Below are 25,999 nucleotides of genomic sequence, written 5' to 3'. Positions count from 1 at the left end.
GCAGCTCCCGAAATTGCCTATGCATATCAGATATATATATATATATATATTCCTGTCTCAGGGTCTGTCACTCTGTCTTAAGGTCCAACAGTATTGATCACTGCTTGTAGCTGTGGGAAAGCTGTCCTGAATCTAGTTGTAAATGAGCAAAGGAAATGTGAATTGACTTTCACATTTTTAACCACTGTTACTTGTGCTTTCTTATACTTCGTAATTTTGCAGACATGTTTCCTTTAGGTCTTTGTAGTTTTTATCTTCTTCCCATATTATTTTTCTTACTGAGGTGTGGGACAGAAGCATTTTGTGTTTCATTTAGCTGACCATATATATAGTTTGAGAAGAAGAAAGATAAATCATTCATGTCGGTGCATTCACACTTCAATATTTATATACATACATTTAGCTATGTGATATACATACAGTCTGCATCAACAAACTCTTAACAAAATGCATCTGGAATTCACTTGAAAAGACTATGGTAATAAAAGCTACAGAATAAAGACTACATGTAATACTATCTCCCAATATCTCGAAGGCAATTACAGAAGTCACTGATATTTATTTTCTTTTTTCCAGAGTAAACAGGCTTGGCACATTGGCCTGCTGTCTCAATTAACGTATAGAGCTTCTGGATAGGCATATCATTCAGGGCATCAGCAGCTGCATTTATATCCTCATCAGCAAAAACTTGCAACTGCTCTAGCACCTTCTTTGCATCCTCACTCGTTAGTGTAGGAACATTGTAAGTGTGAGAGAATGTCTTGCAAAAGCGAATTGAGTCCAAGAATTCAAATTCACTAGTTGTTCCAATCACCAGAAGCTTGTTCCCCTTTGGAGGAAAGCGCTTAAGAAGGCCCCATAGTGTTTGATATATCATGGTTGAAAATCTTGGACCAATAGGAATAAACTCCATCAACCTCTCAACGTCATCCAAAATAATGATGCTCAATTGTGACTTGTAAGCTTCCTCGAAGACGTTTTCAAGGTGAACACACTTTGCCCTCTCGTCATGAAGACCAATCATGGACTCAGCCGAAATAATCCTGACAAATGGAAAGCGGCTGTGGATGCCAATGGTAGCTGCTAAGGCAGATTTGCCAGTGCCACTAGGGCCCTCTAGAAGGCATTTGACAAGAGGACTTCCTTCACTTGATTTAACTTGCTCCACAAGTAGCATAGCTCTGTCATAAGCGTGCCTATGTCGATCACCACAATTCACAATGCCATTTAACCTGCATCGTTCAAGCTCCTCTGCCAAGGCTCCATAAGTAGGTCTAATTTCTTGAAGTGCACGATGAAAATCATCCATAGTAACTTTAATATTCTCCTCGTCCACTGGCTTCTTAAGATCGTCCAGACTCAGTTGTCTATTAAAAGCAAATGACACAGCACTTCTAACAACACCTTCAAGTTCTGCACCGCTATAGTTTTCTGCACGAGTAGCAAGCTCTCGAAGGTTCACGTCAGGAGCAAGATAAGAGCTCTCCTTTATCTTGTTTGTATGAATTTGAAGAATCTGTAGGCGACCTTTTTTATCAGGAAGGCCTATCTGAATTTGAACTTCCAGACGTCCTGGTCTCAAAAGGGCTTCATCCAGCAACTCCTTTCTGTTAGTCAATCCAATAATCAGAATATTATTGAGAGGCTCCACCCCATCCATCTTGGTAAGTAATGTGTTCACAATATTATCATGAATGCGTGAACTATCACGGCTGGAACCTGATCTTTTCTTACAAATTGCATCAATTTCATCAAATATTATGACATGCAAATCACTTTCATCCCCATGAACTATTTGATCTTGTTCAGCATCAGCAAATAGCTCCCTAACATTCTTCTCACTTTCACCAACGTAACAGTCCAACACTTCAGGGCCATTGACGATCTTTGGATCTTTCCCATTCAAAATTTTCCCTATTTGCCGAGCCACCAGAGTTTTTCCAGTACCGGGAGGTCCATAAAGCAGCATGCCCTTCACATGCTTAATCCCCAATTTATTCACCACATGATGAGGGAGTACACGGGAGGCAAAAGCTCTTCGAAATATACTTTCAAACTCTGCATTTAATCCACCGATGCCAAGTTTTTGAAGATTAAGTTCCTTCTGCGTGAAGATTTTACGTTGATTTAGTATCTTTAGTCCATTTGAACCCTTTGGTGTCTCGAAGATGAAGTATGTCCCTGATGAAATCATCCCTCTTTCAAGATCAGCATCAACCTTTTCCTGTCCCTCTACTGCAGCTTGATGGACTGTGAAAACGTATTCACGACCTCCATCAGACTTGAATGATACTTTTTGTCCTGCCATCATAACCTGCATATATCAAGGCTTAATGTTATTCCACAATCCTAACACAACACATAAATACTTCCGCAAAAACATAGTCAACAGAGGAACAAGTGATGGCATCATTCGCAGAATATTTTCACTGTCTTGATAATTATTATCCTTGAGTTGACAACTCTTTGGCTAAAAGAGTAAAAAATTGTGCACTTTGGACTAAAATTGACTAAGATCACAATTCACAGGAGTATTGTTAGACATCTACAGCAAAATTGCACCATAACGAACAGGGGGCGATTACAATAGCTAATTGCTTCTAAATTTTACAAGCAAATTGGACACTGGAGATGCACAAAAGCATTTATAATAATAAGCTTCATGCCATAGTAGACCACTTTATGAAGAGTTGGTTCTGCATTTAACATATCGGTACATACCTTTGGGAAACATGTTCCAGAATGCTTATAATCACATCAGAGTCTATTAAGTCAACCAAACAATTGATCAAAAAAGGATAATTTGGGTAGCAGTTTACATTTACATGATACACATCTCACGAACTAACAAATCCAAACCAACCTTATTGGACAAACTCAATGGTCTTCGGAAAAAAAAAAAAAAAAAGAGAGAATCAAAGAGCACAAAATCCAAAGAAAGGTTCTTGATTAGAAAACAAGAAATTAACTTTTAATAGTTTTAACTTGTGCCTGCTAACCAAGGTAAAATCTTCAAGAAAATAAGAAATATAAACTAAAGTGGAACTGTAAAAAACAAAACAACAATAAAAACTAGGTAGAAGCTAGCTACATACCTGGTACATGAACTTGTTTCTAAGTAACTCGTCGAGGAAAACAGCATCGACCTGTCGAGTTTTGGTTCTTTTCCCCAGCAACTCTATCTCTATCTTGAGCAGTGCCAAGTTAAAACACTCCTCGGGCGGAATAAATCTGGTGGCAGAAACTTGGTCACCAACAGAAACCCCAGCTTGCTTTTGCTGGGTCGCATTCAGAGCAATGTGGCCGCTCTCTATACCCTCTTGGGGCTGATAGATAGAACGTAGTTGTCGCCGACGGTGGCATAACTGCGGCCGGATTGAGGGACGGCGAAGGTGGGAAGATCGGACGGCGAGCAGTAGGCGTGGTTGGTGAAGGCGGAGTCGCCGGCGGGCGTGGTTACGATCATATGCATGGTGGCTGGGACAAGGGACGAGAAGGGTGTCCGGAGAATCTTTAGTGAAAGTCTAGGATTAAGGTTAGGTTTGGAGTAGAGTGTTGGGTTTATATAGGTTTTCATCCCGCATTGGTCTAGGAATCTAGGCTGGGCCTGTGTTCTGTTTTGGGCTCAGTCCGGGCTTTGCTTATATTGATCGGGAAATACTAAAGGTTGAGATAAAATGACATAAAACGGATTACAGCAAAAATTATCTTTTCCAATGAAGTTAATTTCCTCCTATATTTGTAGTATTCATAAAAATCACTACTTATTTAATAAAGAAGATGTTCAACAATCAATGCTTAAGAGTTAAGATGTTTCACTAGCTAGTGTTGTTTTCATGCTAAAGATGTAAGTTCATAGTCATCTTATTTTCAACCCTATAACCTTCCTATACATGTGATCGAACACCACATTACAAAAAGGATCAATAAACATCTTGTTTGTATGAGAAAAAATCTGAAATTTTTGTCTATGGTTCCCAAAAAAAATAAATGTGTAAGAAGGAAATTAATTAGAAATATAAGATGGCAACTAGTCAAAACAGAAAAGGGGTTTAATTTACGCTTGATTTTCAGACAAACTCTCACCAAAGCTGTCAAAGTGGCCAGACATTGTGCTGCAATGCACAGTTGGAGCATTTCACAAGCACCGAAGGGGTTTATCTTGGGCCTAAGAAGCCTTTGAGTTCCTCTTGACAAAGTCAAAAAAACTCTCACCAATGACATACGAGGCTCCAATGTATTTGTCAAGAATGTAAAGTTCATCCGCCTTGGTGAAATACAACCTAGCGCAAGAGTTGATAAAAGTTTGGACTCACATATTGTTAATTAAATTTGCATGTGATGCTCAGAATACTTTATTATAGTATTAGCTTGCATTATCTAATCAAAGCTGTTCACGTATATAAGAAAATGTTTCGTTGTCTAGAATACACGCCCAATTATCATTTCCATCTTACTTTAGTTGCTTCCCCAACCTGCGATGTTGTCCTCATCTCCTTCCCCATTTGGTGTATATACACACTACAACCCCATGGTTCCATATCGTGTGTTTATTCTTAAAAGCGATCAAGTCGATATTAGAGACGCTAGATTGACCCGGCCAGTTTCTCTTTTGAAATGGAAGAGCGAAGTTCAAGGAGGAAATTTGACCTTCTAAAGGGTATTGGATCGAACTATATTGTAGCTGTTTATCAGCAAGCACTCAGAAGAAATCGACGACGGATCAATTTTTTGGGTTTTATTCTGGGCCTATTGTTTGAATGTAATTTTTGTACCCTGTGGACTTTTTGTAATCTATTGTGCCCGATTCCCTTGTTTAGCAGAAAAATAGAAGAAGGAATCTTTACACCATAATTATCACGTTGTGTGCGCCTAAACCAGTGCTTTAGCACATACTTATCACTCATTTTGACTGTGTCCACTAAAGAAGTTTTTGCCCTACAAGTCTACAACAAATCGGCCTAAATGTATTATTTTCCTTTGGTGTTCTGGACCACTATCACTTCACTCAAAAAAGTTGAGTTTCTGAGGGAAATGCATATATCTGCATCCGCCGAAACTCAAACAGTCAAACCTCTTCGTGCAGCCGAGTGGCTCATACAGAAGGTAACTAGACCACGGCGACGCGCATACAGAAGGAGACTCGACGCTTCGAACTAGCTGGGGTTTTGGTCTCCCGTCATAGTGATGTGACAAACTCACAAGACGGCCTCTGCAAGCTAGTTTCTTTTCTTATAAGAACCATTTGGCATCTATGCACCTAGACATAGCTATAGGTAGCTGAGCTAGGACCGTTGCATGACCAACCGAAGGAAGGTGAAGGGTCACAATCCACCCTTGACAATCCCTGGTATCTTCTCCCACTATTGGAGTGCCACGTCTGATCATGGAGACTCTAGTAATTAGTCGAAAATGACTCGTCAACAAAGGATAAGCCGATAAGGTGGCCCTAATTTGCATTGAGCTCCATCTGAACAATCACAGTTTATAGAGCTAGACAGTAAACAACTACACATGGTCGTTGAACAATACATTTACACATATATACTGTTCTGTTACTCTATTAGAGGAGATTTGTCAATGAAGAATAATATTCACCAAGCTAAATTGCATCTACATATGATTGAAAGTCTGGTAATATAAATGGAAAAGACAACACCGATCTACATACTTTTTTTTTTTTTTTGGTATTTGAAAAGCTACATACTTCTTTTATAAACATGCAATTATATATATACGTGCAAAGATTTATACGTACGTCATATATACTTCGGATATATATATCAATGTCTTGATTACTAATTTCTCAACTTGTTTGGTTTTCTTCACCAAATTAACTAAAGCATGGATTCAATCTTTGCTTCTGGGACAATTCTGGAATCATCTCCCTTCTATCTAATGCTGTTGCTGAATCAATTCATGGGAGTTTTATGATCTGCTTCAAGCTCTATGACAGACATTTGGATTTATCAAGCTTGGTCACGAAAGAAATTAGAACGAAATAGGAATCTGCGAACAATATTTTATATTATTTGAACTGTATGACAATTTTGCGAGTTCGCAAGGTTTGCAAAGTCCTTTCTAGAACCATATTGCATTTTGATATAACACACACACACACACACATATGAGGGCTTGCATTTTGAGGAGGCCGGAAGTCTCCAGAAGTGATTACTGCAGAACTTCATTTGTTCGATCACATTAATTTGATATAATTCAATTATTCGAACCATCACTCTTTAGGTGAATATGCGCGCACCGATCCTTCATTCATAAAGTTAGCCAAATGGTCCTTCATTCAGTCAATTAAACTATATATAGATATAGAGAAGCAAATGAGTTGGAAACTCAAAAGAGAATGATAGTAGTCTAATGTATAAATTGTTTTTGATTGAATATGTTGCTAGGAATGATTTTTAAAAAAGGGAACTATGATGAACGGTCCCTTTAGTATCAGAAACATTATAGATTAAACTGCAATATATTCATAGTTGCAAAGAAAAAAAAAAAAAAAACCATATCAAACTTCGGTTTGTCATTTAAAAAGATAATTCCAATGTATTGGATAAACTGCAGTTGGGATACTGAAATGGCTAATTCCTTTTCTGACTGCCTAATTCCTTTCTTTCTTTTTTCCCATTGCCTAATTCTTTCTTCTTCTTCTTTTTTCCTTCAGAAATGATTTGATGTAGAGAAAACTAGAAAATGAACTGTTTTAATCATTGAATTCCATGCAGAACAAGATGTCAGCAATTAAGTTTCGTCTGCACAGATCTATCTAGATTTGAGCAATATATACAGTCTCCTTCAAGAAGCATGATGAAGATGGCTAGAAGTTTACAAGCAATAACAACTATTCACAATAAAATTCCTGTACATTCAATCTATTAAATACAAACACCCACCATATATACGTAGTCCAGCGTATATAGTGGCACTTATTAATATGATGTATGTCATCCCTTTATTCAAAGTCCCGATGAAGACCCCCTTCATAAACATCAAGGGTTATGTCATTTTTATTCGGATTTTCTCGAGGGTTATTAACTTTTCCCTAACCTTGAACACTGGATATGTTATTATATATAGAAAGATGGACTAATTAAATTTCCAAAGGTTGCCATGTTCTTCAGCGGCAAATGCATCATAATCACCAGCTATATCCAAGCGAGGAGGACTAAGAAGCATTCCCTCTGCCATATTCCTTAAAACATTAGGCATATCGAAGATCAGATCCTCATCGATAAACTCATGATCATTTAGCACATGGCCATGACCACTCTCAGTACTCGGCCTGGTAGAAGTAGCACCATTCCCTACTCCCATGGCCGCAGCAGCTGCCCCTATAGCAGCGGCAGCAGAGGTTGCCGCGGCCTGGATATCTCTTGATGAATTGGAGGCAGGCACAGGCAATGAAGATGCCGAGTTCGGGAAGTTAAGCTCAGCGTCTTGACCCTTGAGAGCCAGAGCAGCGACATCATACGCAACCGCAGCCATTTCTGGTGTGGAAAATGTGCCTAGCCAGATTCTATTAGGCTTCTTTGGCTCACGAATTTCTGACACCCATTTTCCACTGCTCCGGCGCCTTACACCCCGATAGGTTGGGTGACGCCCCGGACCTGTACTGGAGCTGCTGCTTGATTCAGAACTGTTTGTGGTGTATTGCATGGTGTGTGTTGTCGATCGATGAAAACAAAGTACGATAAGGCATGCCATTTATGGTGGATGGAATCTCACTGATTCTCCAGTTGAAGAAGCACTGTGATGAAGCAGAAAGTGCAAACCAGTTGTTGATGAACTGCGCTGTGAAGATATTTGGGGTGTAAGCCAGCCTTTTGGTGTTAATGGACATCCGTTGGACTGGTTTTTCATTTTTGCATTTAGCAATGAAAACTGTCTCATACGTCAAGAAGGAACAGGCAATGTTACATGGGCCGGGCATGATGTATCCATCACCTTTCCAATATCTCTAACAAAGATTTGATTATTATAATGAGGGGTTCAACTTTTCAAGACTGATAATCCCATCCAACTAGGAATAATAACAGTGGAAATGTGGGAGGATGGGGATATTTGTTTAGTGTGGAGATATTCCACTCCGAGCGTTGCTAAGAAATCTATCATCTATTACCTATACTATATATAGAGAAAATGTTTCAAACAATACCCGAACTAAGGCTCATTCTTAATTTCAGTACCCGACTATGCAAAACTATCACTTTAGTACTCCAAGTTTGAAGTCCGACCCAAGAATGGTACACGCCGTCTATCACGGCGTTAACTAGCTAACCACGTGGCATATTTTGAGGACCCTCATGGTTTGCCACGTAGCAAAGACTTAACGCTGTAATTGACGGCGTATACCATTCTTGGGTCGAGCTTCAAACTTGGGGTACCAAAGTGATAGTTTTGCATAGTCGGGTACTGAAGTTAGGAGTTGGCCTTAGTTCGGGTACTGTTTGAAATATTTTCTCCTATATATAATGCAGGTTGGGTGCGTAAGACCAAAAAAAACTACATATATTGTTCCAGCAAATTATTAGATAACATTGGAACCAGAAAAAATATTATTTTCTACTTTCTATTTTTCTTTTTGGAGAAGAATTTATTTTTGGAATTTTTTCATTTGAGAACAAATACAAAAAAAAAAAAAAAACTTAAATATTGTTTTAGAGAATCAAAAATTGAGAGGAATTTGCTGTGTATTCTCATTGATAATAGGGGCCTCTTTATATAGAGGATTACAATGCATAGAATCTCAATCATACAACAAAAGTAATCGTACATTAAATAGGAATCTAGATCCTTCTAATTTAACCCTATTACCATTAGGTCAAGTAACCTAAAGTTTGGGCCAAATACAAATTAGGGTTTACTTGAACACTCCCCCTTGTGTTGCCCAAACGCGGTGCTTCTCTCGTTGCCTCTTTAAAAACCTTGTCGAGTAACAAAAACTCAGTGGGACAAAAATAACCTCTATCGAAGGGGGAAAAGAGCACAACACACCCTTCACATTTCGAGGTGAACATGTAGACATCTCCCCCTGATGTCTGCGTCTCCCCCTGATGACTACGATCATGGGAGTTCAGATAATTTCCGCAAGCCAATTCTTGCCACATGTTTCTCAAACGTGGATTTGGGCAATGACTTAGTAAACAAGTCTACCACATTATCCTCATATCAAAACTAGTTCACTTTGGTATTTGAGGAGAGTCTGTTGTTGCTGATTATGCTTGGTGTTGTCGCTTTTGATGTAGCCGTGCTTCATTTGTTCAAAACGAACAGCATTATCCTAAATGCTTGTAGTCTCATCTTGTGGTAGACTTCAAATCACAATTGTTCGAACATGCGTGATTATGGATCCAATCCATAAACATTCACGAACCATTTCGTGAAGAGCAATAATCTCTACATGGTTCGAAGATATAGCGACTACGGTCTGTTCTGTACACCTCCAAGATATCACAGTCTTTTCCCATGGTGAACACTTAACCAGTTTGGGAGCGACCTTTGTGTGGGTCAGAGAGGTACCCAGCATCAGCAAAACCTTCCAAAACACTTATATCGTTATGGGATGGGGATAGAGAACGCAGGCCAGCGTTGACGGCGTTTCTGGTGTGTGATGGGTCCGAATCCATCTTCTCTCTGTAGGGATAGAACAGGCCCATATCAATCGTACATCTCAAGTACTAAAAGATATCTTTTACACCAATCAAAATGGCGTCGCGTTGGCGCAGAGCTATACATTAGCTAACAAGTTCACTGCAAACGAGATGTCCGGTCCTGTGCATTGAGCTAAGTACAATAATGCACCTATTGTACTCGAGTAAGGCACTTTTGCCTCTAGCACATCTTCGTCATCATCCTTCAGACGAAGAGGATCCTTTTCAGGATCAAGACTACGGACGATCATGGGGGTGCTTGAAGGTTTGACCTTGTCAAAATGCCTAAGCATCTATCGACACGATGCTGAAGTTTCAAACTGAGACATAATCGTGTTCTCCCATAATCCTTCATCTCAAAATCGGATTTCAAGTGTTCAGCGGTTTCCCTTAACTCTTTAAGGGCTTCTAATGAAGATCATATCCAACATGAACCGCGATGGAGTCCGAAACTTGTTATGAAAACACGTGGGCATATCCCTTCCCAATCAAGTAGTCATCTTAGTGAGCGTTTCAACCTTATTGTAAACGCGCTCCGTGGTTAGAGCCACTTGACTTAGGTAAATGAAGTTCACCATGAACCTTCATGTACATTCCGTATCTAGATCCCCATAAAGATACGTAGTGACCACATTTGTAAGCTACATTTTCAGTTATTCGGAAACTACCAAACAGATAGGGTAGTGGAGTGCAATGACATCCATTACGAGAGAATATGTCTCATCGTAGTCAATTCCAGGGCGTTTTGCGAGAAGCCTTGCGCCATAAGGCGAGATTGTCATCTCTTTTTCTCATCACGCTTTCTAATGAAGATCCATTAGTCAATAGGTTTTATGTCAGGAGGTGTTGGCATTACTGGCTCAGAAAACCTTCCTCTTCGTTAGAGAATCCATCTTAACCAGGATCACATCTTTCCATTTAGGCCAGATTTCTCTACGTTAACATTCATTTATCAACGGAGCGTGGTTCAATATCATCGGACTCAACAAACTCATGCGCATGTGCAACTACATAATCATTATGATGGAGTTTCTATCCCACGTCTCATGCACACTAGTGTAATTTTCATAGAGCTCTATATTCTCAGGAATAGGTTCTGACGTTGAGGCGTCCCCCAACGATAACCATAACCCGGAAGATTCTCATGAGACGGATTTTGAGTGTCGATGATCAAAGGATTGGAGTGTGCCAAATCATCCTTTGAACCTACGGGCCTCCCACGCATCCTACCTGGGGCCATGGCCTGTAACTCCAGAGTGCCACTCTCTTTGGCGTTGGCGCCATGCCTACCTCTGTGTAGGGTGGCTCTACGTCCTCTCATAGGGACGTCCTTCTTTGCAGGCTTGTTTCAAGCATATTTGTGTGATCTCGTCCCTTTAACAGGGATTGAGATGAGACATAGTGGGGACAGGCCACGACAATTCCTGTCATTCATGCTGAACATCCGTGTTCTTATCTCCCCCTAACGTTGGGAAGACTGTCTCATCAAAGTGACAACCCGCAAATCTAGCGGTAATGAAATCGCCTTGTAAGGGCACTAAGTGGCGGACGATTGTTGGAGTCTCAAATCTAACGTAGTTGCCAATTCGTCTGTAAGGACCCATCATAGAGCGATGAGGCGGCGCAATTGGCACACAAATGGCTCACTCAAATATGCATAAGTATAATACTTGTACCCAGTCACTAGCTATAACGCAGAGGTACATTGAGTGGCGGTGGGTCGTAGATGAATTAGCATAGCTGCATGCGATATTGCATCACCCCAAGCGAATATAAGGAGATCGGTGCACATTACCAATGTCTGGACTACCATCGTAGTCATTTTCACAAGACCATTTGGGTGTGTACATGGGAATGTGATGTCCAACATTAGTCCCATTGCAATATCCATTGAAAGTCTTTCGATGTAAACTCTCTAGCATAGTCAAATCCAATTGACTGAATAGGATGATCCAGGGAGTGAGCCCGTTGTCATATTTTATGTGCTAGGAGTGTAGCATAAGTAGCATTTATAGGTGGACAATGGCATAACACGTGACCAACGTGTTTGCGTGTCAACCAACATCATGAAATATTTAAGCGTCCGCAAGTTAGTTGAATCAATCCATAGAATCCCTATGGATTCTATGTAAGAACAGAATGAGTATGTTCATTTCCTTTGCATAGGACGGTCTTAGTCCTAATTTTCCTAAGGAACGGGCTTTGTAAAACAAGCGAGAGGCTTTAGAAGCAACCAATGAGTATTTTGGTTAGGTCTGAGCGTATGAAACGCTATTTGAAGCAAGTTAGTGATCACCTGGGGCACCATCACCATGATGGACGCTATCCATGGTGTCATGGATAGGGACTGTGCCAACCCCAGGCTGGTGGTGGACGGAGGCGGTGCCCTAGGCAGCAGCATCGGTCACACTTAGTCCAGAAATCAACTTTTGATTCATTCTTCGTTTCGCTCGAAAGAAAAGATGTCTATGTGAAGTCTTTAGTAGACGGATCATCATATCATGACCAGGATGACCTATCCTATCGTGACAAAGCCAATATGTGTCTAAATCCAAGAGATCTTCTCTTGTAACTTTATTGGATTTAATAGCTCGAATAGTGACATAAAGTCCACTAGAGAGACACATAAACTTCTCTAAGGTGCACATTTGTTCGCAATCATTAGAGGTATTTCAAAGGAACTCATTTCCGTTCTCTACATGCTTTTTCGTATGGAATCCGTTGGCTATTCATAGGTGTGATTCACCCTAGGAGCGTAGAGAGTTTCTGTTACAGTAATTAAGGTGTCATTTGGCAAGTGGAATTTGGGCTATTCTATGTCCTTGAATTAATACTGATGGCCCAGCCATCGTAGTCACAAAAGTCATATGCTCAGAATCAAAATGGAGTCATAATGAAAAGAACTCGAAATTTTATTCATAAGCCAACGGAGTTACATCATTGTCTCTTTGACCAAAGAAAATCTAATCCAAAGTGCTAGCTAATGCAAAACAATGGTAGTTGTCTAACTTCTTTCAGTAATTCCAAAATAAATGTGACCAGGTGAGTAGAGAGATGTCGGTGAAGTAAGGCTCGCTTAAGTACCACTAATCTTATAACCTTCCTAGACATCACACTTACTTTGGGTAAGCCTACTTTGAAGAAATACTAAACCATTGGCATCTACGACAAAAATATATGGCAATTGCCTATTACATCTCTTGGAAAATAAAAAAACTTAATCAAAATCGCCAGTCTCTGGATCTTGGCCTTTGAAGTCTTCAACCCTTAGAGCGAGATCGTCATCATGATCTTCTTGCTCTATGAAATTTGCTTCCCTTGCTTCACGATACGTCTTGTACGCATTAGCAACATTTTGGGGTGCATTACATGCTTTAGCCCAATGTCCGGAAGCTCCACACCGACGACAAGCATCATCATGATCAGGCACCCTTGATCGAGGTGCGCCTAGGGCGTGTTGAGAAGGCTATGATCCTTGGTGGCGCCACCACCATAACCGGAGGCTCTACCTCTCTCTCTTTTCACACGTTGACCTCTACGGTTCCGTGCACGCCTATCTTGGCGATTTCCTTCCTCTTTGGGGCGAGAATATAGACCAGAACTTCCAGAATAATCCCTTTCCTTAGGGTTTCGCTCTTGGCGCCCTCCCTTAGGGGCGCGACTATAATTAGACTCCGGAATTGGCTTTTCTCCCACAGGTCTAGAGTTATAGTTCTTTAGAAGTATGTTGTCGTTCTTTTCAACTACGTTCATGGTTCCAATAAGCTCATAAAATCTTGTGATGCGTCCAGCATTGACATCAATCCGATAGTTCTTGGCTATCATCAATGCGGAGACGGGGAAGGTAGAGAGAGTCTTCTCGATCAACATCGTATCAGTGATTTTCTGCCCACAAAAATCCATCAAAGACTTGATACGAAGTGCTTCCGAATTGTAGTCAAGTACAGACTTGAAATCACAAAAGCAGAGGCTATGCCATCTCACTTCTAAATCAGGAAGCAGGGAGTCACGAACATTGCCAAAACACTGCTTGAGTTCTAACCATAGTTTTCTAGGGTCTTCCTCATTGAGGTACTCATTTTGGAGCGCGTCATTCATGTGCCTTGTTATGAGAATTATGGCTTTAGCTTCATTGGCCTCTCTCGTAGCTCTATTCGCTTCAAAAGCAGTAGCTTGTTGAGGAGTAAGCACGTTCTGACTTAGCTCTTAGATCGTACGCAGGATCCCATCAGCCTTAAGATGCTGGCGCACATCACGGACCCACTTGTGGTATCCTACGCCTGTTGTCTCTAGTGGAGCGAAGCTCAACTTGTTCAGGTTACTCATCCTGAAAAACAACAAAAGATTAGGGTTAGTTTCGGAGCGAAAAAGGCTACCACGAAAAGGATAAAAATTTCTGAGCGTGGTCGCTTCCAAGAAATTAAGAATTTTCGAGCGTAGTCGCTTCCAAGAAATTCGATTCCAAGAGGGGTTGGATTAGATCGAAACAATGATATTTGCGGTCGATCATTTTATGTCAACAAACTCTAAGTTTGGAGGACTCTACAAGCTCCAAACTTGGAGTGAGCACGAACCCCCACAGTTCGGCTTAGTTTGGTCTCCCCTATGATGAAGAAAGGGGGTTAGAAGAAGGGATGTTGGAAGTCCCCGATAAAAAGAAGAGAAAAGTAATAAAAACTTCAAAAACGGGAACTTTTAGAAAATTTTACCTTGAAAAATTGCCTGAAATCTTGACCGGAAAAATGTCGCCAGAAAGTGGCCCGAAAAAGGTTGACCGGCGTTGACCTTAGGTGCTGACGTGGCAGGCTGACTGGGCTGCTTGCGTGTCAGTGGGCTGAGGGGTTGGGCCGAGATCCTGCTATACTGGGCCTAGGGTTTTCTTTCTTTTGGGCCGAGACTTGATCTCTCTGGGCAAGGCTTCTGGGGGAAGGCAGATGCAGACCGGAATGAGAACGTCAGGGTTTCTACTAGTCGGTTCGAGGTCTTAACGGCTGGTTCCCGAAAAGTTGTCACCGATTCCAGGATCCTGGGGTAGCCCTGCAGCTTCTGACAAAAGGTGGCGGTGATCGGTGGATGGGAAGGATGCGAAAACAGGCAGAAGATCAACGAATTCTTCTTGGGGGCCGGTTCAGTCACTTCCGGTGGCCGGTTCAGGTCGATTCAGGCCGATTCTGGGGTGGCGCCGCCTGTTCTGGGTTCCTGTGATTGAGAGCTTCAAGGTGGGAGGCGGTAGTTTCTGAGATTTGAAGGCTACGAATATTAGGTTTCAGGGTTAGGGCTTCGTGCTGATAACGTGTTTTAGGGAATCAGAAATTGAGAGGAATTTGCTGTGTATTCTCATTGATAATAGGGGCCTCTTTATATAGAGGATTACAAAGCATAGAATCTCAATCATACAAGGAAAGTAATCGTACATTGAATAGGAATCTAGATCCTTCTAATTTAACCCAATTACTACTAGGTCAAGTAACCTAGAGTTTGGGCCAAACACAAATTAGGGTTTACTTGAACAAATATCAATTATTAAAATAAATATTTGGGTAGTTCTAGTTAAACCTTTCAATTTGCTACTTAGATCTCTCATAATTTTTGTAGAAATTTATTTCCGGTTTTACCCTCTGTTAAGAAAAAGAAACAAATTCAACTATTAGAAGCATATCGGAGGTTGACTCCACTCTTTCTGAACCTATAGTTTTGCTTCACCCAGAAGATGCCATGTATCGAAGTACCCATGCCCAAACCTTTCTCTCTTCTCAAGCAAACCAACTAACGAAGCTTACGCAATTAAAAACAACGAGACACAATCGATATATAGCCCAACAAGGAATTAAACTAGGATCCAATTGTTGTGTCAAGCGAGCCTAGCTTCCATCCATCTGCTCATTTCAAACGAGGGAACTAAGCTTGCCCAAATGGAAAAAAAAAATGGTTTTTTTCTCCTTCTTCTTTTGTAATCATACTTTTGCATAAGGAACTACCACAAAATGACGTTGGTTTGGTCTGGAAGTATAGGTTTTTCTATTATTTTGTGCCTTTCATTTTTGGCAAGCTTTCAATCTCAGCTCAACCATCTTTCCTTGTTTTCCTTCCATAAAAATCAACCCAGCCAATTGCTTGAGCTACATGTGCTTAGATTTGAGATCAAGCTTCAATGTTTATCGAACCCATTGCTGGTTATGTAGAGATTGAACAAGAATGAACCTTGTTGATGAATCTTTTTGGTTTGTAGGTATATGAAAAGAGATTGATTATTGATGATGTCTCTGCAATTTGGGAAAATTGACATGGTTGGGAGGTTTTGTTGTTCATTGAGAGAGAAGATGAGAAGGGGTATATAAGGGGTTAAATAGGATTTAAAATTTTATAAAAATTAGGGGAGGTCTATATAGCAAATCGGGAGGTCTAACTAGAACCACCCTAAATATTTTGCAACAAAGATTTTTTAGGGTTTCGGCATTCTTATTTCAGAGTCTAGAGGTTTTTTTTTTATTTTTTTTTATTTTTTATCAAAGGAGGTCAGCTCATTATATAGATTCAGCAAGCAGTACAAAAACGAAACACCCCTATGTGGTCGACAGAATGAATCGTTCTTCAGAGTACCTTGAGACTCCTATTCTAAACAAGAACAAGAACCTAATATACCCCAGTACACCCATCTTTTAGAAATTCCATATACCATTATTCCAAACAAAAACCTAGGAACTCCGAAGCAGAAGTAAAAAAAAAAAAAACACCCTTAGAGTTACTGGTCTTTGCGTCCAAGATAAAAAAATCAAGCAACATTTGGAGTAGATGATGATGTGCCACCATTTATACCATCTTCATTCATTAAAACCGCCAAAAGTAAGAGGCCCAATCAACTTTGTTCCAGCAAGAGATCCAAGCAGCCTAATACCCAATCCACAAGGAGTCCACCATCCCAAAAGTCCAACCGAGGAAAGCAGTAACAACCCTCAACGCTAGGCCCAAGCTCCATAGAGCCCAGAGTACCCCCTAAGAGCCACTAGAACAAACCTTAGAGGCCCAGTGACCATCTTACACTCCACCGTAATCGGCATGCCACAGCCTCTGTCGTCAGATATAGAAGAAACAAACCACCACATACCACCACCTCCCACACCGTCGTTGTCACCAAAGGTGGCGATACAAGCCACAACCCACTTAAAGAAATACCACGGCGACACTAGTCTTATAGACAGCAGCTTCGCTATTGACGTAAGTAGACCCAACCTCCCAATCTTTGTCATCGACAACCAAAGAGGCTTGCCAACAATGCCGACCTCGAAGTTCTTGCTCATGGACGACAAAAAATGCAAGAAGATTCGCACTCGGATCGGCGGCGTCACCGCCACAAACTCTGGTCCTCTAATCTTCATGACTAGAAAATCAATCCGTCTCAGATCGGACCCCCTATCTCTATCACAAACTTCCCAGACCCAGATCGTCGGATCGAGAGCCGCTCCACCACCACTACCATATGGATCTCCTCCAAACTAGATCTGATCAACCAGTACCCTATCCCTACCAACATTAGCATAAACGCCTCCTCCACCCACAAAGGGAGACATGTAAATAATTTTGTCGCCACTGCAATATGAAAAGCAGAGCAGATGAGGAGATTTGTCGCTGCCGCTCACCAAAAAGAGGAATTGACGATAGTCCTCTCTACAGAGTCATAGTCATTTTTTTGTAATACGCGAGCACACGTGAGAACTAATTAGAAAACTTGAGAACAGTTTTCCTCATAGTCTAGAGTTATTTTAAAGGAAAAGAATAATAACATGTAGTAACATTATCGTCAAAATTATTTAGTTATCTAATTAACATAATCAAAAATCAACATGATCAAAATTATTTAGTTATTTGAATACTGTTAGGTTGCGGCTATTACCAGCCTACTAACTACTTTGTTCACCCTACACATATTTTTTTAATTTCATGTTTACTTTGTTCACACATTTGCAATACCTAAAATACAATTTTTCAATATAGGGTTTAACTCGAATTCTTTTTCTATTTGGCTCCCTCCGCGTCTCTCTCAAGTTGTTTTTGGCTTCCTCTTGTTTCTCTCAATCAATCTCATGAAGTCTTAGTCAATTAGTTCCACTGAGTTTAACGATGAATAAAAAGATTAAGAATGAAGTTTAAGTATGTATTTTGTAAGGATAATAAGAAATACTAATTGTAATTTTTAATAAGATATTGTCCTTTATTGTAATTTCGTATTAGGATATTTTAGTATTTTAATAAATTATAAACTTGTAGGATGAACAAAGTAGTAAGAAATACTATTGTAATTTTTATTAAGATATTGTCCTTTATTGTAATTTCATATTAGGATATTTTAGTATTTTAATAAATCATAAACTTGTAGGATGAACACAGTGTTAAGTGTATGGGATTGGAAACTAAGCACAATCCTAATTCAAGATTGAAAGCTGATATCAGCATACCAGTAATCCTAGCAAACATACAAGTAATGCATTGGACCATTAGACAAGATACTCTACCATATCTGAAGCACCAGGACAGACTGAAGCTTGAAGCAATTCTGCACTCTGCTCAAGAGCATGCCAATGTCCATCCTTATGCTATGAGCCAAGACAAATCTGGAGCAAATACATCAAGACAAAAATCTTATCTCCCAAGCCTTGTTTGGCATCTCTATGCTTGTAGTGGTTTAAATATGTGTTCTCCTTTATAATCAATCAACAACTTCAATCAAGTAATTTCATTTCTCTTCACAAAGTAGTTAGTAGGGTGGCAATAGTTGCACCCATATTATTATTGTTATTATGTATCTATGGCATACTAGATACAAAATCAGCAAAATAGATGTTTATCTAATTTTAGTTCAAAATCAACAAAATCCACATCCATCTGTTTATTTATTTATTTATTTATTTATTTATTTATCATCATCGTTATTATGTTTATATACACATTTGACTTGCACATTTCAAGTCGACTTTTTTGAATTTTGCAAAGTGGTTGTGTAGAATGAGTTGTTCTAAACTTCTAATTACACAATAGTAGTGCAGGGGTTGTAGTGAATGAGTATCCTATTTTCTGAATTTGTTTACATATATAGGCTCATTCCATAGTGCACGGCCACATGAGGAGAATTTTGCAAACAAATTGGATTGAATTTGAACCACCTCTATGTTATGATTATGGGAGTTTGAAATTTGGGATGGAAAATGGCCCCAACAGTGTCCCACCTTTCGGCCATTTTAAACTTTCATACCTCAATTTCAAAAAATATCTGATTGGTATCTGATGTTTTCACCCCGACCCAATTTTGGTATCTGGAGCCGTTAGCTCCATCACAGTGCGTGTCATGTGGCATATAATGAGGGGAATTTTTATCCCTCCAGGTATTCCCGCCATTTCAATGACCTATTCATTCCCTTCTTTCTTCCTTTGACCCATTTGCCGCCAAATTTGAAGAGAATGGTTCCTGTTGACCTATTTGCCACCAATTTTGAAGAGATTGGTTGTTACCTCCATCAGAGGACCAAACTTTATATCACTTTGGTACCTCATGTTTTGACCTCAACTGAAAATAAGTGCCTCGAATTTATGAAGCTCTGATTAACATACTATGGCACAAACTATGCAGCCGTAAATGACCAAAACAAAATAAGATGACCTAAAATTAAGCTTGCATTGGCGTGAAGTTTCAAACACAATTCTTGTTTTAAAAGGCACAAATAACATCAAATTTGGATTAGCAACATACAAAAACAAAGTGTGCTCTGTGTCAACTTGCCTAGAAACAAAAGAAATCCATCATAATCCCACAATAGTGCTCTACTCATCTGTAGCTGGTGGTGGAGGGGCATTATTTGGCTTGGGTTTTCTGTTTGCAAGTACTTTGAACCTCGTATGTCTAAATTGGGGTATGGATGATGTTTCTTGAGCAAAACTGGTCTGGAACTGCTGAGTAGGCACAAAAGCAGGCTGAGACTCTTGCTGCTACTAGAAATGCTCTGCATTGTGCTACACATTCTAAGCTTTCTGATTGCTGCATAGTCTGAGCTTCTGATTCTTGCATATGCATAGGTTCCTCATGCTGCACATTCTTTGCACCCTATTCTTGCACATTCACATGTTCCTCCTGCTGGACATTACTTCCTTCCTGAGATCCCAATATACAACATCACTATCAACACAATCACAACAACAATCCAAATGCACATCAATTCTATTCAAGTCTGACCATATCCTCAAACCATACCTGATTCCTTGCTTGGCAGGTCCTTCTATATATTGCGGCCCTTTTTCTTACAGATTGAGCAAGTGACCTGGGAGTAATACACCCTAGGTAACTTGGTTGCATCAGGAGGTGGGGCTACCTCACCTACAATTATTTACAGGCAATGTGACAGAGTTAGTTACATGGACAGAATCACTAAAAATTAACCTGAAATGAAACTGGACAAGTGATTGGCTAACCTGCTTCTTTGTTCCTAGACATTTTAGGCCTCCCAGGCTGCCTCCTATATAGAGGTGCAATTGGCCTATGTATCTTCTCCCACTCAATCACTCAAAAAATGTGAAACTGAATTGACTCATATGCTTTCAAATAAACATCCTTGGTAAAATAATCATGAACCTGGTCATAGAAACCTTGTCTGGGTCTACTCCATCCACAAACAAGAACCCTACCGCCCCCCCCCCCCCCCCCCCCGACCCCCCAATATTGCCTATTACACCCTCTCTCACTGTAACCTACCTCCATGCCAAATTTTCATTGTGAACACATTTGTATCTGCATCAACAAAATCAGCAACCAATTTAATCAACATTGTTTACATTAAACACATGTTTTGCACAATAGTTAATCCACATGTTTTACCCCAATTCTGCAGACCCATTAGACACTATTTTGAAGCCCTAAAATATTGTACTCCAGTTATGACTCTCACCAACCCAGCAATAAAAACCCTAAACCGGAAGACTTCCAAATATGCTAGGATGTTTAATTCTTCACCAACCCAGTCCTTAAACCCAATTCATTTATTCATCCCACCCACTGAATTCCGACAGCAAACAGACACATAAATAGAAAATTGCAGATGATGACAAAAATAAAAAAGGCATAAAATCCTAACTCTAGACAAAACCCTTGAAAGCCAACAAAAGCGAAACTTTCTACCCCAAATTTCACACTATTATATTCCCCCCGAGTAAAGGAACAGGGTTAATGGCGCAAAACAAATAGGGATAGGGGACCATTTTACCTGAATAATGTGGTGTCTCTCCTGCCAAGCGAAAGTATCTCCACTTTTGGGTCATTGCTTGGAATCTTATGGATCAGTATCAGAGAATCTCGGTCAGTTTAGGATCTAGTTTAGAGATAGAGAGAGAGAGAGAGAGAGAGAGAGAGGGGGGGGGGACACCGTTTCTGATTTCTGATTTCAATTTCAATTTGGGGAAGGGGGAATAACGGGAGGGTTAGATGTTTACAGACATTAGGCTGAATAGACGAGATTACCCTTGTACATTTGAATTTTGGATGGCACCGTAATAGAGCTAACGGCTCCAGATACTAAAATTAGGTCGGGTGAGAACCTCAAATACCAGTCTGATATTTTTTAAAATTGAGATACGAAAGTTTAGAATAACCAAAAGGTGGGACACTGTTGGAGTAATTTTCCTTTAAAATTTTATCAAATTTTGAATTGAAAGTCTAATTTCTATGAGGAATATATATAACTGGATCATGACTAATGTCAGATTGCACGGACAAGGTCAGACAACCTGAATTGTTGACATGATGTATGGATATTGATGGCACAACGGCCATATTTGTTTGATGGCACGAATATATAGTATCATAGAACATCGATAATCCCCAATCTTCAAAGATTGCAACTGATTTGAAAGATGGGAGTTCCACTAGCAACCTGGCATTATTCCTCCTCCCTCTCTCTTAAGCAAAAAATATGGGCATTGGTATCACTTTTTATTCTCCCTTCTAACTTTTACCCTCTTTTTTCATCTCAGTTCACATGCATCGCAGCCTATATGCATTGCATGTGTCATATATGCTCCTAGTTATCGCTATAACAAGCTAGCTAGTTGATAACATAGTAGAATCCTTTTTTTGGTTAATTTTTACAATGACATTAGTATTTAAGGTCATCTCCAATCCAAAGGGTTAAAGAGCAAAATGGCTAAAATTTAACAATTTTCATCTCCAACCCAAATAGTTAAGGGTTAAGTAAGGGCTATTTTTTAGGGCTAAATATAACCTTTGATTTAGCCCTATAGCCCTTTAAAGTTAAAGTGCAAGCTGCCCAAATAAATTGTTATAATCTAATTATGCTTCACGATTGTTTTCATATAATTTTAGTTATTCAATTTTCCTTGTAACTTTAAGTTATTATGAAATAAATATTTGATAAAAGTCGTAAACCATGTGTCATATTTTCAATATATGTTTTATTCATTACAAAAGCATTTAAAAATGAACAAAAGAATGTGGTGAAAAATTGCTTTATATCCATTTCGAAATTTCACAAACGAATCACGACGAAACATGTGGCCTTGAAGTCATATCCGATAATTTAAAAATATTCCATCAAGATAACATATGTCACATATATAAAATCATATAAGAAACTTACAACATTGTTTGTCAAGCAACACATGGAATTTGAAAAGACAATAGGAAAAATATTTTTTATCAAAAAAATGATTTCAATTACTATAAATAAGAATCTAGTAAAAAAGAAGAACATATATATATATATAGAGGATCAGAAGCGGACGTCAGCAATTGATGCAAAAGTGCAGACGCCGCTCATGGAGGCTTGGGGCGACTCTGGTTCTGTCCTCGAAGACCAAGGACATCCCTAGACGTGATCGAAGTCGAAATTAGTTTGCCGGTGGACTCCTCAGTGTCGAGTTCGAAGTCGAAATTGGTTTGGTCAGAGTTTTCGTTGAACTTTCGACGCATACCTCCGACTTCGATCACTTTAGCCCTCAACTTGATGGCTCTCACGTCCGAGGTGTCCCTGGTCTCCGAGGACAGAACCAAAGCCACCATCGGTGCCGCCCCGAGCCTGCGTGAGGGCATCCGCACTTTTGCATCAGCTGCGGACGTCCGCTTGTGATTTAGCCTAAGGAGGTCCTTAACTTAGCTTATGGTACGGATTTCTATATTTGGACCACTTTTCGATCACATATTTGCATCTTAACCGTTCAGTTTTTAGGTCCTAATGTATAAATCATCTCTGCACATTTTTAGCCAAATTGATGATTGTTAATGCATCCAAATCTACAATTTACACAAACGAACTGAATCTGTCCAACCTGAACCGTTCGTGTAAATTGCAGTTTTGGATGCCGTAACGATCATCAATTTGGCTAAAAATTTGCATAAGTGATCTACTCATATATACCTAAAAACTAAAAGGTTAAGATGTGAATATATAATTGAAAAGTGATCAAAATATGGAAATCCATACCATAAGCTAAGTTAAGGATATCATTAGCAGAGAAGGCCTATATTTAGAGGCCTTCTCCTAAATATATATATATATATATATATATATATATATATATATCAGGACTTAAAAAATGAACGGTATCCCTTTTTTGGGTCTTTTCTAGGTATAGGGCATTAGACCAATATTTCAATCATATTTTTGCATCTCAACCGTTCATTTTTTAAGTCCTAATGTGTAGATTACTTCTACAAATTTTCAGCCAAATTGATTATCATTAAGGCATTCAAAATGACGATTTAAGATTATAAGTATGAACGGTTCAAGTTTGACAGATTCGGTTCGTCCGTTGATTTAATCTAATTTGATACCTTAACGAACACCAATTTCGCTGAAAATTTGCAGAAATGATCTATACATTAGGACCTAAAAACTGAACGGTTGAGATGCCGAAATGTAATCGAAAAATTGGTCTAATGCCCTATCCCTTAAAAAATTAAAAAAATGGATCCCTTAGTGGAATGGCTCTCTCTCTCTCTCTCTCTCTATATATATATATATATATGTATGTATGTATGTATATTCAAAATTTTAAAATTTATTTTAGAGCTGTAATTTGACCTTGACAGGTTAATGACGGTTGATATCATATCAATAAATACTAAAAAAATCATGGCTATTTTTAGCCCTGTGGGTTGGAGACTGCCTAATTAGGCATTGTTTTCTCTAAACAGCCAAAGAAGAACAAATGATAAATAAATAAATAAAGACATTAGTTACTAGTGAGAGCTAATTAGTCACCACCAGATTTAAGTGCATGTACGCATTTGGTACAATTAATCAATAATTTTCTTGACCAACCAGTTGCTAGTTGCCTTTTTCACCAACCAGCAGCTGCGGGCCGCCATCAACCTAATATGACTTTTATCGACACTACTTTCTTGTTTACTAATTCTAGAAAGTGGACGCAGAAAGCATATATAATTTTATTTAGCATTATTAGTAATTTGCATGAGATGCTATAGTACGTGAAAAAATTTAATCCTTATAATGTCTATATATAGAAAGAAATTGCTTGTATTGGATGACTTCAAGTCTTAAATCTCATATTTTTCATGAGGGTAAACGAATTGCTAATACTTTGGTAAATCATGGCATAACTTCATCAGATTTGATATGGTGGGATTTGCAACATGATTCATCACGTTTTCCCAACTTCCGCTTAGGTTATCTCTTTGTTAGTTGAGAGTTATAATTATGTTGTTTGTTTTGCGAGGTACAGTTTATGTTTTCTCTAATTGACAAATTGAGTGTACTAGATTTTTTTAAATTATTTTATTTTAAATAAATTTTCCTCACATTATCAAAGTTAAAATAAAAAGAATCTATATCCCTTTAAATTAAGCAGTAAGAAGTATGAAATTAAATAGAATTAATGAAAAGTAAATATATAATAAGGTTTACCACGCGCGGTTCGTACAAACTACAAACTTCATAAACATATAATAAGATTTTTTTTTTTTTTAATTCCCAGTGGGATATATGTAATGGTGCCTCGAAATTCAATATAACAGTACTAGTAATGAAGAAAAGGCAGTGGTATGTGATGGTGATGAACCAGAGATTGTGTGATGTAAGAGTAATTTGTGGGTTCTGCCCCCCACCACTAGACCATGAACGTCAGACCTCTCTCCTCTCTGAAAGAGACATTGCCGCGCGCGCAGAGAGAAAGAGAGAGAGAGATCAGATAATGTTAATCTGGGCTTCTTCAAGGATTTGATCTGTAAAGTGTTATAAGCGATGATACATAATCTGAAAAAGACTGATAAAGGAGGTTGTTGGTTTGCTTTGGAAGTTTGCACTACCATGCAATAACCAACTGTCTGATAAGTTTAAGTTTTTTTTTTTTTTTTTTGGAAAAGGTGATCAATTAAGCTGCTCCACAGCTAGCCCAATGGGCTGAAAATAGACATCCACAATCAGTCTATTGAATAGGCCCAAACATACATAAAACTAAGACGGAAAATTAATTTCCTCTTGGGCTTCAAAAGAGCCAGTATCAGGAAACTAATCCTTAAAACAATAAAAAAAAACTAAAGCATAGGCCCAATAAGAGGCCCAGCTCACTACTAAAACCCTAGCTACTGCCGTCCAAACCACGCCGCCGCCGTCAGCCACGAACCTTCGCCGAAGAAACGCCGTAAACTGAACAACCAAAAAAGCGGTAATGGTGAACCGATGCCATCCAACTCCCAATACACAAATCAAAATACAAACAACAACCAAATGGATGAAATCCCTCACAACAACATCATTTCCTCCACCATCAAGACGAAGAAGAAGCCATGGCTGCCGAACAGGATCCGAGATCCAACGCAAAGAACCATAACAAGAACAGTAACAATGGAGAATGGGGGGTAAAATACCCATGCGTGAGCACCCATACTCGCCTAGGTAAGTGACTTGCACTTTGTAATTGCAGCCATATGAAACCTCCTGGAGTTTGAGGATGGAGAGAAGAGATTTGTTGTGGGGTTGATTAATTTTTGACTTGGAAACATGAGGGAACGTCTGACAGTGAGAAGAAAATAAGAGAAAAATCGAGGAACAAGGTCCTCCCGTGCTGGACATAGCCAGGTAATACACCACAGAGGGTACAAAATCACCACAAGGGTGAGAAAAAGCTGAAAACAGCTTGAGGAAGATTATGAACAGTGGAGATGGAAGGGAAAAAGTTGAGTCTTTGCTATTGTGGTCTATCCCAGCTATTCAACCGTCGATCTAGATCTAGATGGATCAAGATCTGGGTGGGGGGGGGGGGGGATTGAAATCTCAGATCGGGTTTCTCTCTCTAGGTTCTAGAGAGAGAGAAGCTCTCCA

General features: G+C 39.3%; 1 protein-coding gene and 1 pseudogene across 1 annotated transcript; both read right to left on the bottom strand.

Annotated features, from left to right (window-relative positions):
* Positions 1 to 377: 377 nt before the first annotated feature.
* LOC112193780 lies at positions 378 to 3,521 on the bottom strand (annotated as a pseudogene).
* A 3,520-nt stretch (positions 3,522 to 7,041) lies between these two features.
* LOC112194219 (ethylene-responsive transcription factor ERF024) lies at positions 7,042 to 7,797 on the bottom strand. The gene has a single exon (XM_024334463.2). The coding sequence runs from the start codon at positions 7,714 to 7,716 to the stop codon at positions 7,099 to 7,101; it is 618 nt and encodes a 205-aa protein (XP_024190231.2). The 5' UTR covers positions 7,717 to 7,797; the 3' UTR covers positions 7,042 to 7,098.
* Between the last annotated feature and the right edge of the window lie 18,202 nt (positions 7,798 to 25,999).

Source organism: Rosa chinensis, chromosome 3, assembly GCF_002994745.2.
Source record: "Rosa chinensis cultivar Old Blush chromosome 3, RchiOBHm-V2, whole genome shotgun sequence".
NCBI lineage: Eukaryota > Viridiplantae > Streptophyta > Magnoliopsida > Rosales > Rosaceae > Rosa > Rosa chinensis.
The sequence above is the reverse complement of the archived record's forward strand: the minus strand, read 5'-3'. Positions and strand labels throughout refer to the sequence as shown.

What these genes read in the sequence shown, in the direction of transcription:
- LOC112194219 (XM_024334463.2), bottom strand. Translation starts at nt 7,716, where the DNA reads ATGGCATGCCTTATCGTACTTTGTTTTCATCGATCGACAACACACACC.